This window comes from Aspergillus homomorphus (assembly GCF_003184865.1).
Source record: "Aspergillus homomorphus CBS 101889 unplaced genomic scaffold BO97scaffold_13, whole genome shotgun sequence".
NCBI classification, from domain to species: Eukaryota; Fungi; Ascomycota; class Eurotiomycetes; order Eurotiales; family Aspergillaceae; genus Aspergillus; species Aspergillus homomorphus.
In genome coordinates, this window is record NW_020291899.1 from 230,477 (window position 1) to 245,280 (window position 14,804).

Consider the following 14,804-nt stretch of genomic DNA (forward strand, 5'->3'; position numbering starts at 1 on the left):
TCACAACACGGGTGTCATAAAATCGGCGCGAAGCTTCGCAGAAAATATTCTCTATAACCGCTTTTCAAATTTAGTTCACCGGCCAAGCTCTGATCTAAAGATATTGAACGCAAACAGAGATTCTAAACTCTAGGAAAGCGCACGAGCGAGGCGTCCTTCTACTGGCAACGATATAAAGAGCCACCGGGAACTCGCGCGCTGCCTCACTGGCTATGATTAAAGCATGGTGCATTATTGTCAAGGCTGAACCACCAATCTTCAGTAGACACTGAAAGGGCTCGGCGTATTTTACCCCAAGTATTAGCCAACGCAGCAGCCAAACAGAAGCTCTTCTTCGGGGTCGAGTCAACGTGAAACTAAATGCATCACCGAGCTAGAGCTATGTATCAACCGATCCCGTGGCGACGACGGCTTATACCTCCTCGGCCAAGGAGCTGTCGGAGAACTATGAAATGCTGATGCCACCGCCAAGAAAAAAATGCACGAAGGCGAACCGGGTGAAGCTTCAAGCTCAAAGTGCGTCGGCTTGGAATTCATCGAACAAAATATTTTGCATACTTGAGATAATTCAAGCATTGTTCTAAATCATACTATGGTCGACCTTCTTATCCAGGAGTTCCCTTTGACGAACTACGCCGACCATCTTACTTCTAGTGTACAGCCCCAGCTCCGCGACTCTGGGAGTTATGCAGAGTTAAGGCCATCCATGTTGGACGGTCCGCCTCGAAACGGAACGGGGCGGGCAAGAAATGGGTTTCGAATCAAGGTTATTTATTCAGGAATAGTGACACTCCACAGGCAAGGAAGAGGGAATCTGTGTAGACATAAAACAAGAGTGGGCATTACAGCACAGTGCAAAATGCCCAAAAATATACGGCTCTGGTCAGCTTCCTTTGTGATAAGCTGCCCTTCCTTGCACTGGTGAAGTCAAGTCCTTGGTCATCGCCGCCACAAACCTCTGCCAGCAGGCATGATGAAATTATCCTGGCACCTGATCGCAGCTTGTAAGTAAATTCATTTACGAGCCTAAACGTGGATATCAGTTTTAGGATAGGTGATATTCTTAATTCCTTGGTCTAGAGAGATCAGTCCGGTCGCTGCTTGGATTAAGTTGGCCCCGAAGTACGCAAAAAAAGCCATCATGAAGTCCCTTAACTAATTCAGATTCCACCCGCCAGCTTCCTTCATCTGCTTGTACCACTCCTGCACATAGGGAATCCGCATGTGCGGCCCATAGAGATCGACATCCCACTGCGGGCTCGGAGGCGCAAGGCCCGTTTCCTTTAGGCAGGACTGCCTCAACTCCTCGATGGTCCCGCCCCGATCATAGTCCTCCTTCAGTCCTCCTGCTGCATCACGGGCGGCGGCGAGAGCCTTTCGCAGAGCCTCGGTCTCGCCTTCGTTGAGGGTGAGGTCTTCCGCGTCCACGACCACGCCGTAATTCTGACGAGCTCCCTCGACCGTGACGAGTCTGCGACGCACGTCCAGCGCGACTTTCTCAGCTGGTCGCGTGAGGGGGTCGCCCAGTCCACCACCTCCCCAGGTCACCCACTCAAGCAGATCCCCGGGATCAACACGGACATGATCGCATTTCGAGGGGAGGACTTCAACGGGCGGCTCAGTCTCCGACTTCGAGTACCGATAGAGCACCTTCCGGGACCGCGAACCCGGCTTCCCACCACGGATTCCCCACGGTTTCGTGAGCCACCGATCATCATGCAGACTGAATTCTCCACGCGAAAGGAAGCGGTAGTGTGTGCGCTGCGCGTTTCCACCGCGGAAGAACCCCGGCCCTCCGCTATCGGGGACACTCTCGTTCGCCTCGATGCGTAGCGGGTAATTCAGCTCGATGATCTCCGTCGGGATGGACTTGATCGCAGGGAAGAGGCAGTGGCAGTCAAGCCCGTCACCAGCCTGCCGCGCGGGGACACCACCGAATCCAATCTGGTACAACTGGTACCACTCGCCGTCGGGCTTGTATCCCGAGTAAAAGAAGTGCGGGGAGTCACTAAAGCCTGCGGCGGCGACGTAGACGGGGTTCTTTTTTGCGATGAGTGCTTGCATAACATCCATTGTGCGGCCAAGCATGTGCGTCCGGCAGGAGATGGGGGCTGGTCGGACGGGTTTGAGGATGCTCCCCTCGGGGATGTGCACGTCGATGAGGTCATGGAAACCGTCGTTGATTACCGTCCCGGGCGCCGCGGCCGCGATCATGTAGTAGCCGATGAACATCTTGAACATGGTTTCGGAGAGATAGAAGTTGATGCTGTGGTCGCTCTGCGGGGAGGTTCCGCTCCAGTCGAAGAGGAGGCGGCCGCCAGCGAGTTTCTTCGTTGTGCAGGTGAGTGCCCAGGGTCCAACGCCGTGACCGTCGTCATCAACAAAGTCAGTGAATGTCGTCGGCTCGGGGTCGAAATCGGCGTCGATGATCTTGGCCATGGCGGTGCGGTTCCGCAGGAGAAGCTCATTGCAGGCCGCGAGGTAAATCTCGCTTCCGAATCGTGTGGCCAGCTCGCAGACTCGACTAGCAGCTGTACGGCACGAGGTGATGATCGCCATCAGGTCGGACCGGTACCAGTCTGGCTGGCGCGAGTTGCGACACAGCAGGTCAACGAGAGCCGAGTTCATGGCTCCCTTGGTGTACAGTTTGACACAAGGGATCTGGACACCGTCGTCGAAGACAGACGTCGCATTGATAGACATACTGCCTGGAACAATTCCTCCAACGTCAGTCAGGTGTCCAAACTGCGACGCCCACCCAAGCAATCTATGCTCGTGGAAGATAGGCAGGAGGACAACCACGTCATTCAAGTGCGTCACGGCGCCTTCAATCATGTACGTATCATTAGTGATAAACATATCGCCTTCTTCAATAGTGCCCTTCCACGCTCGCAGGAACTGCGTGATGAAACTGCCAAATTGGCCGACAAGCATCTTGCCCTCGGCCGTGGTAATCACATTAAATTCATCCTGCTGCTCTCGAATCGCGGGGGACATACTGCAGCGTAGCATAAGTGTGTCCATCTCGCTGCGGATCGAGGCGAGGGCAGAGGCGATGAGGGTGGGGATCAAGGGCGTTGATTGCACCGTCTGCACTGCAGCTTCTGGGCATTGGTTCTTTGTTTTTTCGTCCCGTGTCGTACCGTCCACTGGTTGGATGAGGATATTCCCAATTGAGTCGATTTCTCCGTAGTAGCCAGGCAGAATCAAAGTGTTGCTGTCTGTTTCGGTGATGATGCACGGTCCATCCAGGCGGACCCCCTGCTGGCTTACTTTCTCGCGGTCCCAGAGCGCGGCCTCGATCTCCCGACCTTCAACAACAATCTTCTTCTTCGACACCAGGGCCGCAGCCGGTGGCTCACTTGATGTAGCTTTGCTGAGCTGGGGGAAGTTGATGGGAGGCCTTGCATCGACAGCAACGACCTCGAGGCGCATCAGTTCCAGCTTGAAATTGGGGAGGCAGTACTTGAACTGCTGGTCGTGAAGCTGGTCGAACTTGGTCTGCAGGACCTTCCTCCATTCCTCGTCGGCTAGCGAGAGATCGTCTCGCTCTAGATCGACAGTCAAATTCAGAGCCTGGCCGCGGTAGCGCAGGTCGACGTGGTACGTGATATTCAGCGGGATTTCCTGGTTTGAGTTTGAAGATTGCATAGTCTCTCTAGATAATTTCTCCAGTTCCTCAAAGCAACACTTGACTTCTGTCGCGGTTGTTTCTGAGAGTTGGCTTATAAACGAAGAGGACTGCGAGTGGCTCAGCCTCGTAGTCGCATCGCCCAGGGCGCAGACCGTGCCCGGAGAAGGAGGCACAATGACGGGCCAGGCACCCAGCAGCTTGCCGACAGCGTTCGCATGCAAAGGCCCGGCACCTCCAAACGCAACAAGCGCAAAGTCCTTCGGGTCATATCCCTGCTCAACCGAGACGAGCCGCAGAGCGCCGTACATGGTCTCATTCACCAGATTGATCACGTCCTCGGCTGTTTGTGTCACCGGCAGATTCATCTGCTTTGCGATGTGCTCGACCGCCGCCCAGGCGGCCTGCGCGTTGAGCGTGAATTCCCCGCCCAGCAGGGTATCCGGTAAATAGCCCAGGACAAGATTTGCGTCGCTCACGGTCGCTTCAGTCCCGCCCCTGTTATAGGATGCAGGGCCGGGCGTTGCACCGGCGCTCTCTGGTCCGACGCGCAGTGTTTCTGAGATGCTCATATATTTCGCGATCGAGCCGCCGCCGGCTCCGACGGTGCGGATGTCCACGGCGGGCGAACGGACTGTTAGCGCGCCTACGACTGTCTCACGGCGAAGCTGGGGTTTGCCCTGGTAAATCAGCGCGACGTCTGTGGAGGTTCCGCCCATGTCAAAGGTAATTAGATTTTTATATGGAGTGTTTCGCGTTACAACGTCTGCGACGCCCTGGACGCCTCCAGCCGGGCCGGACATGAGGATATTCACGGGCAGCTGCCCTGCGAGATCCAGGCTTGTCAGTCCACCGTCTGACTTGAGGATGCGAATAACATCTCCGTCTTCTGCAAGCAGGCGCTGCAGATTGCTGAGATACGTCTGGACCACGGGCTTGACAAGAGCGTTGGTACATGTGGTGACGGTACGTTCGTATTCACCGACCTCGCGAAGCACATCGCTCGAGCGGATAATTGTGATCTCAGAGCCCAGCACCTCGCGGACCACCCCAGTCACCGTATCTTCATGCTCGCTATTCGTGTGCGAATTCAGCAACGAGATCGCCACAGCCTCTGGCCGCTCCTTGGCCCAAGCCTTCCTCAACTCGCCACGAAGCGCCTCCACATCCACGGGGACAACTGTCTTCCCATCAACGGACATGCGCTCCGAACACTGTATCACACGCTCGAGCGGGACAATCGGGTCAGGAGGCGTATAGTACAGCCACGCGCCGAGACCCCCGGGGATCTGCGACCGGCGCACAGCGAGGATGTCCTTGTGACCCGCGGTGACGATCAGCCCCGTCCGCGCGCCCTTGCCCTCGAGGACGGCGTTGGTCGCGACCGTCGTCCCGTGGTGGATGAATTGGAACTTGCCGTCCCAGGCGTATCGCTCTTTCAACATCTGCTGTACGCGGCTGATGCCATTCTTGATTCCAATGCTTTGGTCTTCCACTGTCGTGGGCACTTTGGCCCGTGCGATTTGCCCGTCTGGTGTGAGGGCGTACACGTCTGTGAAGGTGCCGCCCACGTCGGCTCCTAGACGGTAGCCACCTTTGTCACTGTCACTGTTGTTCGGCATGACGAGGAGGAGTGAGGATGAGGAGGGTTAGAGTATAACCTTCTGTGTCCAAGGAGGTGATGGAGAGAGGGAAGAGTGTGTGCGCGCGCCGGTGGGGGGGATAAGAAGAAGAGGGGAGGGCAACGAGATAACAAGCGAAGAGGGAGAAGGATGCATCGCTCCTCTGGGCAGAGCGACCGAGGGAATCGCATTGCCCAATGACAACAGGAGGTGGGGCATGGCATGGCATGGTGCGTGAGTTAGCGACACGATAATCTCGAGAGTCGGCCGGACCTTCTGCATCCACGCAGGCACGGTGAGAACCCTAAACTAAACCCTGTCTAGTGGGATGCATCCCCGTTAGTGTGCAGCAGTGGCTGACAATCAAATGGTCGTACTCGGAGCAGTCTCGCAGTCTCTCCTGCCATTTAAACCCTTTTTTCTTTTTTTCTTTGTGTCTGCATCCATCTGACAAGTACACTTTTGAGTTTTTTTTTTTCTCTTTTTCGTGCTTGCATATTTCCTACCGCGTCCTACTTTACGATGGCGGAGAAAGACCAGACAAGAGCCCAGGAGGCTTATGACTCCGAGCGTACAAGTCCTAGTGCTGATATGTTCTCCAAGGAGGATGACGAGGTCTTCAAGAAGACAACGACCGGGGTCGACTTCCGCAAGGTGGGCTGGTTCAATGCCACCGTGATCTTCACAAAGATCCTGTTTGCGACCGGGGTGCTCTCGCTGCCATCGGCCCTGTACGCACTCGGTGCTGTTGGGGGTTCCATCAGCATTGTCGCCTGGGGAGCCTTCAACACATACTGCTTCGTGATTCTGGGCAACTTCCGCCTCAAGCACCCGCACTGCCACTCCATCGCCGACATGGCCGAGGTCGCCATGGGAATTGTCGGCAAGGAAGTGACGGGTCTCCTCTTCATCATCGGCTACGTCCTGGTGACGGGCAGTGGCATTGTCGGCGTGTCAACCGCGCTCAATGCTCTGTCACACCATGCGGCGTGTACCGTTTGGTGGTCGTTCCTAGCCACCGTGGTGATCATTGCGACTGCGTCAATCCGCAAGCTCGAGCACGTTGGCTGGCTGAGCTACGTCGGGTTCGTGTCTATATACGTCGCTGTCTTCGTCGTCGTCGTCGGCGTGACGCAGCGGGACCGGCCAGCGGCTGCGCCGCAGGAAGGCCCCTACGACTTGGGGTATGTCGCCATAAACAACCCCGGATTCGCGGGCGGCATGGTCGCATCGAGCACCGTCTTCGTCTCGTCGGCCGGGACCAGCGCGTTTCTGCCTGTCATCTCGGAGATGCGCAACCCGAAGGAATACAAGAAGCCGCTGTACTACTGTATGAGTCTGGTGACTGCTTCGTATCTTGCCTTTGGGCTCGTCGTCTATCGCTGGTGCGGCATGTGGGTTGCCAGCCCGTCGCTTGGGGTGTGTATTCTTTTTCCCCATTCTTCTGTGGAGTAGCAGTTGGCTGATGATATATAGAGCGCGGGACAAACAATCAAGATGGTGTCTTATGGCATCGCCCTGATCGGCCTGATTGTCAGCGGTGCTCTCTACCTGCATGTAAGCCTTCCATTGAAGCTGACTTTTTCTCTATTCTCCCTAATCCAAATGGCAATCCACCAGGTCGGTGCAAAATACGTCTTCGTTCGCATCCTCGGCAAAACAGCTCATCTACAATCCAACAGCGTAATCCACTGGGGAACCTGGCTAGCTTGCACAACATTTCTCGGGGCGCTGGCCTTCATCCTGGCCGAATCGATCCCGATCTTCAATTACCTCATTGCGCTCGTCGGCTCGGTGTGTTTCGCGCCGCTAGCAATGGGTCTTCCCGGGCTGCTCTGGCTGTATGACCACGGGCACTACAGAAAGGGATCGCTTGTGCAGAAGGTCGTGTATTCGCTGCATATCGGCCTCGTTCTTCTGGGTGTCTTCTTCCTGGTGGGCGCGACGTATGGGGTCGTCAAGCAGATCATTGATGCGTATGCAACTGGGCTGATCGGTAAGTATCTGGTCCCAATTCTTCCTCGCGTGGCGTCTATGTGAGATACGTCTGACAAAGCATAGGATCGGCGTTTTCCTGTGCGGATAACTCGAACTCGTCTTGATCGGCTCCCCTCGACCAGGGAGTTGAACTGTTTCTGCAGTGCGGCAATGGTTCCTGGGATCGACAGTAAAAGCATATAGATAAGAAATAATCATTCTCCTGCACTCTTCCAGAACACCAGCTCATTGCATCGTAATCACACGGTCTCCCATATACGGACGCCCAGCACAACAAAGCCCAAGCTCGAGCAAAAATTTGGAGTCTGCGGGGAGTCCGGGCAGCAGCTCCTGAGTTCGGACTTTCGAATTGACCGTCGATGGAGACTCCCTCGTCTCCCAAGCCCCAGTGACCCAGGCCCCACCCATCAATTTCACGACACTCCTCCCCCCGCCAGTAATCGGTAAATAATTCCAGCGCTACGGGTCCACAATCCCATTGTGTCAAGTGGGGCTGACACGCCGCGGCATCATTCCCGTTTGCCGCCTCTCGAAATCGGCGGTGGCCCGTCGGTAAGGTGATAGTAGTCCAGGCGGAAACAGTCCCGATGAGGAGCCCATTGGGCCAGAGGCAGATGGTTATTGGCTGGTGACGGACAAGCATTAAATCCTACGCGAACCTTAACAGTCACTGGTTAAACTTGGCGTGGCGGGGCTCTGAGACAGGGGGATAGAGGGCTTCAACGAAGTGCTGTCCAATTGGCCATTTGGCCGAGTGGATAGGGTTGGCAATGGTTTGACTCGGGATCCTTCAAGGGAATTAATTCTCACCATCCCTGAATCTCCCAGAAACGTTCAGGATCGGCACTTTTAGTGTCGGCCCCAAGGAAGCAGATCCATGCTAGCGGCGTCTTCCGTTACGGCCCACGCCATCCGGCCTCATCGAACCAGATCTCGGCTGCTGGCCTTCGCGTCGAATCGCAAACTGCGCGACGACTCGTCTAGCACGATTGGCAATGGTCGAGTTGCTGTTGTATGTCTGTCTGTCTGTCTGTCTGTCAGTTTGTTGGCAATAGACAAGGGAACTCCGAATGGTCATGGCCCATTTCGATAACTCGGCCATCACAGCATCGAGGCCCAATCTCCGAAGCGAACGTCGAGCGAGGCATGGTTTGAACTCTGAGGTCGACGACAGAGATTTCCGGATCAGGGTCAAGATTTTGCAGGGAGTGAGCAAGCAAGGGCTTTTTATGCTTTGCTTCCTTCATCCTTTCTGACTTTGGGCTCTCTTTCAATTCTCCTTTTGTCCTATCTAGATCAGGCTCACCACACGTCTGCATGTCCAGATTCTGGAAGCTGATTCCACCGTATGGAGATGTCAGAACCAGCGATCCCGGCTCCTCCCGGTGAGGTATCTGACCTCCAGAATCCAGAGGATATCCTTCATACGGTCAACTTTGCGACGCAGGTCATTTGCCTCGTCGTCGTGACGATCTTTGTGGCTCTGCGCTTCCTTGTCAAGGCGCGCCTGCGAAAGGCCTTGGAGTTGGAGGATTGTGAGTTCAATGTTTGTATCACACTGGTTTTTGTTATGGTGAGACTGACGGCCATTTTTGCCAGATTCGACGATTCTTGGATGGGTAAATACGCCCCAGACGCAGCATTTCCATGGATTGTGCTGATTTTAAGCCCGCGATAGGTTCTTTTCGTTGGGTTCTGCGCAAATATGATTATTCGTATGTGCTCCCACATTTTCCCTACGCTGGAAAGATAGCTAACAACAACAAACAGTTGGCAACTACGGCGGAGGCTACCACGCATGGGACGTCTCGAAGAGCGACATGATCAACTTCCAGAAGGTATGCATCAAACATCCTCATGACTAGAGCCCCCAAGTACAGCACCCACTAACCACCACCGCCGCTGCTGCTCCAGGCCTCTTACGCCGTAACCCTCATCTACGTCCCTATGGTTTTCGTAATCAAAATCGCTCTGCTCGCCGTCGTGCTCCGGATTTTCGCGCCTGACCGCCACAATGTCATGATCGTCTACGGGACCATCATCGTCCTTCTCCTCTACTACATCCCCGCCCTCTTCATCAAGATCTTCTTCTGCAGGCCCATCTCCACGTACTGGTACGGCGCCGAGGTTACTGGTGGAACGTGCCTCGACCAGCGGAAGGTCATCATCGCCGATGCGACGATCAGCATGATTAGCGACTTCTGGATCCTTGTTCTTCCCATCCCAATGCTCTGGTCGCTGAAGATGAGCCTGAGTAAAAAGCTGCGAGTCGTTGGGATCTTGGGGGCTGGTGGGCTGGCGACGGGGTTCAGTATCTGGAGACTGGTCATGATGGTCGATGAGTCGCAGACGCCGGATACGACGTGGTTTTGGATTCACTGTGTTTTGACGGGGTATGTTGCGTCCACCTCCCACCTCAACTCAACGAGATAACCGCGCTAACCGTCCTATTCCCCTTGCAGCAACGCCGAAGCCGGCATCGGGCTAATCTGCGCCTGCCTCCCCACATTAAGCTCCTATATCGTGAGGCGAAAGCTTAAGTCGCAAAGCGGATCCGAAAGCTACCGACGCAACTACGAGCTGAACAGCTACAACAAGCTTTCGAGCTCGAAGAAGGGCAGCACGGACCCGAAGATGGCGTCGTTTGGGGCGTCGCCCACGGACGAGGCGTATCTGTTCTCGACTGTTGAGGCCGACGCCGGTCGAGAGGACTCGTTAGGGTCGAGTGCGCGGGAGTGTGGTGCTGGTGGGACGATCGAACGGCCGATTGCGATCCAGAAGGACGTTGTTGTTGAGCAGAGCTTCGAGTATCTAAAATAAGTGGAGAGGATTTCATTTGTGTGATTCACTGTAAATGTACGAATTCAAGGTGAGACGGTGGGTAAATGCTAGATGTCTCACTCATGGTCGTGTTTAAAGACCCAGTGTGCTGTTTATGAATGTAATGAACGACTGATATGCTGGTTTCCGACCAAGGAATGACAATAATCCTGCAGTTCTGTATTCTGAAGCAGGCAAGCTCAGAGAAATAGAAATGTACCAGCAAGCACTAGCAGGCTACGAGAGGAGACTTGGTCCAGATCACCCATCTACATCAACAGACTTAAACGGCTTTGGGACAATTACTTGAAAGCTGATACTCCTTGTTCCATGGTGCCTGATCATTCTAAACAGGACACTGCTGCTAGGAGCGAGGGCCACGACGGCACGCCCTCAAATTGGCCCCGGGAGCACCTGCTGCCGCGTGCAATCTGGCAGCAGGCGCAAGACCTCCATCTTCGCTGGAAAGCCGTCCTCCTGACAGGATCCACTGGGGAGCTTGGCAGCTATCTCCTGCACAAACTGCTGAAGGATCCGACCATTACGCGGACCTACTGCCTCAATTGGCCTAGAGATGCCAAGGCGCGCCGGCTGGCCAGTTTCCGCAGGAAGCAACTAGCTGACGGTGGGCTCGTGGAGACCTCGCGAGTACAATTCCGGCAGGCGGTCCTGAGCCAGGAGCATCTCGGGTTGAATTTATCTGCCTACAGCCTGCTGCGAGAGCGGGTGGGTGTAGTCCCGCATCACGCGTGGATGGTGACCTTGAACCTGTCTCTTACCAGCTTCAGCGCCCAGCTGGAAGGGAGGGTCACGGCAACTACTGAGCCTGGTTACAGACTCGGAGCGCAGAGCATCCTTCCATTCCATTTGGTGTCAATTGCGGCTGTCAGTGGCTGTACGAACACAGTAGTCGACGCCGGTTGCATCACGGAATCGCTCCACGAAGCCTCCTTGGTCTTGCCCCAAGGATATGTGGAGTCGAATTTGCGCCTGAGGTACTCTGTGATCTCTTCGCACAGGAGAGCCAGTGGACGACGGCCATTCATCACGTGGGTCAGTTGGCAGGTCCCTCGCATGTTGAGGCCGGCAGGTGGACATCACGGGCCTGGTTCCCTGCCCTGATTCGGACTTCCCGAACGATGGGAGAGACCCACGACAGCCTAGTAGCTATCCCGGTGGATTGGGTGCCTATTGTGAGTGATCTAGAACCTAAAGAGATTTTTTTTCCGGAAGAGAGTATTTACTTTTCAGGATGTCGCCGCTCGAAGTATTATCCCGATCATCTCAGGGAGACGCAAAATCATCCTGTCCTCTTCGCCACGTGCGCCCAGTGCAGAAGTGTATCACATCGTCAGCCCGCACCCCAGCCTCTGGGAGCCACTAGCCCACGTAGCGAGCCGTGCCTGCGCCGCCAAGATCGTTCCATTTCGAGAATAGATCGTGAGCCTCAAAAGCCGACCTTGGACCGCAATCTTGATCCCCAGGCCCTACAGGATATGACCGCTGCACCACTCATGGGTTTCTTCACCTCGCTGGCAGACTCTCACGGTTGGACAAGGCCTCCTGCTGAGACGAGTAATGCTCTGAAGACAGTGCAGCTCTGCGTGAGCTGAGGCCGGTGGACGATGCGCTTGTGAAAATATGGCTGCAGCAGTGTAGAGCTTGGTTCCCGGGACTGCAGGTATAAGCTTAACTTAGACGCTTGTTATCTTTCTGCAAGCCAGTGGTCAACTCATTAAGCAGAATGATTGATTGATAATCGCTTCTTTCAAGATTATGCGCCAACATGTTACCTCTTTACAGCCGTAGTTGATAGTGGAATAACAATTCGTACAGGATAAAAGCCAAATCTGGTAATCAGCTATAAAAAGGGTCCATTCGAAGAAGATAAAGCCCGCAGACGAGATCTTTCGGACTCTATAGCCCGGACGGATTGGTGAGGTATCAGTAAATCGTCCGCCCTTAACCCAGGGCAACGAGCTGCTCTCAGAAATGGGACGAAGTACTCCGTAGGTACTGCTATAGCTACATACTCGGTACACACCGCCCTCTTCCCCTTGTGATAAAGTGTGAGTCGGGGTAACTTGATCAACAAAAATCATTAATAGACGTTAGATTTATACAGACGGTATCGAATGTGTATAAACGCAGACAGGAATGTACTGAATCGGTTACGGGACGGTAACGGAAGGTCGATCATCTATCTCCTCATAGGGCAGTAAACAACCCCCGAGCCTCGGTCAACCACTCCTCGTTCTACTTAGTGGATCGAACTTAATTCTGACATGCATGAGAACAAAGAAACTTGAAGCTAATCAATCTCCTATCACACACAATCCACGGTGGTGGCCAGGAGTCATGGCGCGCTGGAGCATGACCTTGTGGGGGACTACAGGCTGGACATCAATCTGGAAAGTCGCATAGATCATACCATCGTTCAGCGCAAGTTGACTCCTCGGTTGCCGCTGCTCACCCCGGCACTGCAGCGCGAGGGCACTTGCACCATGACAGAGAGATTGCTGGTCCGCGTAGACAAAGATTATGGCTTTCCGCGTCCTTGAGCGTCTCGTTGCGCGAGCATCGGCTCGCGCGCCATGACTGGGCAGGCATGCTGTCGGAATCCGATGGGACTGAAGTTATCAGTCGATTGTATGAAAGTTGTAAGCCACTCCCCTTGGCTAAAATGATAAATGAATATGAGAACGGGAGCACTGACCTCAAGCTGGCAGTATTTACTACGGTCGTGCTGCTGCGGCCAAGGGTCCCGATCGGAACGGGCACCCCTAATGTAAGCCCAAGTGCTCCTGGCGCTATCCTCCGTGCGCACGATCCCGGTAGTTCTGGTCAATACTCTTTATGATCTCGTCGCTCATCCGGAATATATCGACGAGTTGCACGAGGAGGTCCGCGCGACGCAGGAGCGAGTTCACTGGACAATCCATCCCATCGCCGCCTACGCGCAGCTCCACAAGGTGCACAGTGTGCTACGCGAAGTCCCAGGGGCTGTCCCACCAACGATCCTGGGCCTTAAGCGCCTGATGCGCCAGCGATGGACCTTCACATCCTGCGATCAGTCGGTGACAATGGATGCAGGCACTTACGTGGCGTTACCGGTGATGGGAATCGAGAATGACCCTTCTCAAACCGCCGACCCGGATCGATGCGATGAACTGCGGGCCTATCTCCGCGGCCTCACAGCCCCTTGACTCTAAGCAATGGGTGGATCATCAGTTATCTGCCGTCGACCGGACTATCCTCAACTTCAGTTACGGCTAGTCTGACTGCCCCGGACGCCACTTTGCCAGCCTAGTCCTGAAAATGATACTTGTCAAGCTGCTAATCAAATACGGTTTCCGTTTTGTTCCCGGCCAAACTTGGCCCCGAAATTATATGGTGCATGAGTTCTTGTTTCCTTAGCCATGGGAGCGACTGCAGATACGTCGACGCCAAATGCTACCGGTACTCCGTTCTAGTTATGTTCATTCTGGAAGCAAATAAAGAGAAAAACAGCCAACTAGCTCATCCCCAATCACCCATTCCCTGCACTAAGATTGCGCAGCCTCATTTGCCTGCTTTGTCTCTTGTTCCTCAGCAACAACCTTCGCCATATGCTCCTCATACTCCTTGATATTGTTGATTCCCTTGGGCATTCCATTGGGCATCAACCCCTGCTCGTCCATCAGCTTGTCCCGGACCTCCATCGCTCGCTTCCAAGCCGGACGCTCCACCATCCGCTTGTGCCACGCTTGCACATTTGGGTAGGGAGCCAAGGGATCCTCCCCGGGAGAGGTCATGAGCACAAAATCCAGGCGGGTATTCCACGGCATAAAGGAAAGATCCGCAAAGGTACACTTATCCCCGACCAACCAGGTCTTCCCCTCCAGGATAGTATCCAGTACACTCAGCACGCGGCGGACCTGCCCGTTGTAGCGTTCAATGACCGAAGGTATTCTTTCCGGGTGGAGGACATTGAACCTGTCAGATAGACACTTCTTCAGCTTCTTCTTCACTTTCGCCTGAGAGAGAAACAAGAAGATTGCCTTGATTCTTACCACCCTGACTGGCCGTAGTACGGCCCTTGTCCACTCATCTGGAAATGCAGATACTGATTCAGCAGATGGCGCTCGTTCAGCGACTCGTAGGTCAACTTCTTTTCCGTATCGTACACTTCTTCCAGGTATTCAATAATCGCCCCGGACTCCCAGAGAGTCAGGTTTGTATTCGGGTCGACAATCGCGGGAACCCGCCCGTTCGGGCAGATATCGGTGTAGGGCTTGTCTTTAACATTGTCGAACTTGAAGCTCTCGATCTCATAGGGGACTCCAAGCTCCTCGAGGATAAGGATTACCTTCCATGGGTTGGGACCAGAGGCTGGCAAGGTACCCAAGGAGACACGATCAGCCTGAGATTCAGACGACAATGGCTATATTCGAAAGGAGGAGGGGAAGGGTAGGCACGCACGAGTCAACCAGACAGTGAGAGGCTTGATGGTCATGGTGGGAAGTGTCTGTGTGTGATTGTGGCTGGAAGTACTGTAAGTTAAGTCAAGTGCTTGCAGCAACAGGTTGTTGGATGTCAATTAGAAACGAGGAGAGAGTTAGGTCTATTTAAGCCCATCCAAGAAACTTTGAAAATTGGCTTTGACCTACCCCTCCTTCCGAATAGACGGCTTCCAATTCTTATGATCACATCCCACTAGCAGGGGTCACTAAGAACTAATAAGCACTAAGGAG

At 54.4% G+C, this 14,804-nt stretch overlaps 5 protein-coding genes across 5 annotated transcripts; 3 read left to right on the plus strand and 2 right to left on the minus strand.

Annotated features, from left to right (window-relative positions):
* Positions 1 to 1,052: 1,052 nt before the first annotated feature.
* BO97DRAFT_450087 (uncharacterized protein) lies at positions 1,053 to 5,253 on the minus strand (the record flags this gene model as incomplete). The annotated part of the gene is made up of 2 exons (XM_025698903.1): positions 1,053 to 4,811; positions 4,845 to 5,253. The coding sequence occupies 2 exons, from the start codon at positions 5,251 to 5,253 to the stop codon at positions 1,156 to 1,158; spliced, it is 4,065 nt and encodes a 1,354-aa protein (XP_025552556.1). The 3' UTR covers positions 1,053 to 1,155.
* Positions 5,254 to 5,720: 467 nt separating this feature from the next.
* On the plus strand, positions 5,721 to 7,420 carry BO97DRAFT_38435 (putative neutral amino acid permease). Its single transcript, XM_025693420.1, has 4 exons — positions 5,721 to 6,672; positions 6,730 to 6,810; positions 6,874 to 7,249; positions 7,315 to 7,420. Exons 1-4 carry the CDS (start codon positions 5,776 to 5,778, stop codon positions 7,353 to 7,355), a joined length of 1,395 nt encoding a protein of 464 aa, XP_025552557.1. The 5' UTR covers positions 5,721 to 5,775; the 3' UTR covers positions 7,356 to 7,420.
* Positions 7,421 to 8,226: 806 nt separating this feature from the next.
* On the plus strand, positions 8,227 to 10,344 carry BO97DRAFT_38440 (uncharacterized protein). Its single transcript, XM_025693422.1, has 6 exons — positions 8,227 to 8,786; positions 8,851 to 8,870; positions 8,930 to 8,966; positions 9,022 to 9,089; positions 9,166 to 9,644; positions 9,714 to 10,344. Exons 1-6 carry the CDS (start codon positions 8,600 to 8,602, stop codon positions 10,069 to 10,071), a joined length of 1,149 nt encoding a protein of 382 aa, XP_025552558.1. The 5' UTR covers positions 8,227 to 8,599; the 3' UTR covers positions 10,072 to 10,344.
* Positions 10,345 to 10,765: 421 nt separating this feature from the next.
* BO97DRAFT_38449 (uncharacterized protein) lies at positions 10,766 to 11,288 on the plus strand. The gene has a single exon (XM_025693426.1). The coding sequence runs from the start codon at positions 10,825 to 10,827 to the stop codon at positions 11,191 to 11,193; it is 369 nt and encodes a 122-aa protein (XP_025552559.1). The 5' UTR covers positions 10,766 to 10,824; the 3' UTR covers positions 11,194 to 11,288.
* A 2,176-nt stretch (positions 11,289 to 13,464) lies between these two features.
* Positions 13,465 to 14,639, minus strand: BO97DRAFT_442433 (glutathione S-transferase family protein). Its single transcript, XM_025698258.1, has 3 exons — positions 14,533 to 14,639; positions 14,124 to 14,442; positions 13,465 to 14,046 (listed from the first exon to the last, which is right to left on the minus strand). The coding sequence occupies exons 1-3, from the start codon at positions 14,564 to 14,566 to the stop codon at positions 13,617 to 13,619; spliced, it is 783 nt and encodes a 260-aa protein (XP_025552560.1). The 5' UTR covers positions 14,567 to 14,639; the 3' UTR covers positions 13,465 to 13,616.
* Positions 14,640 to 14,804: the final 165 nt, after the last annotated feature.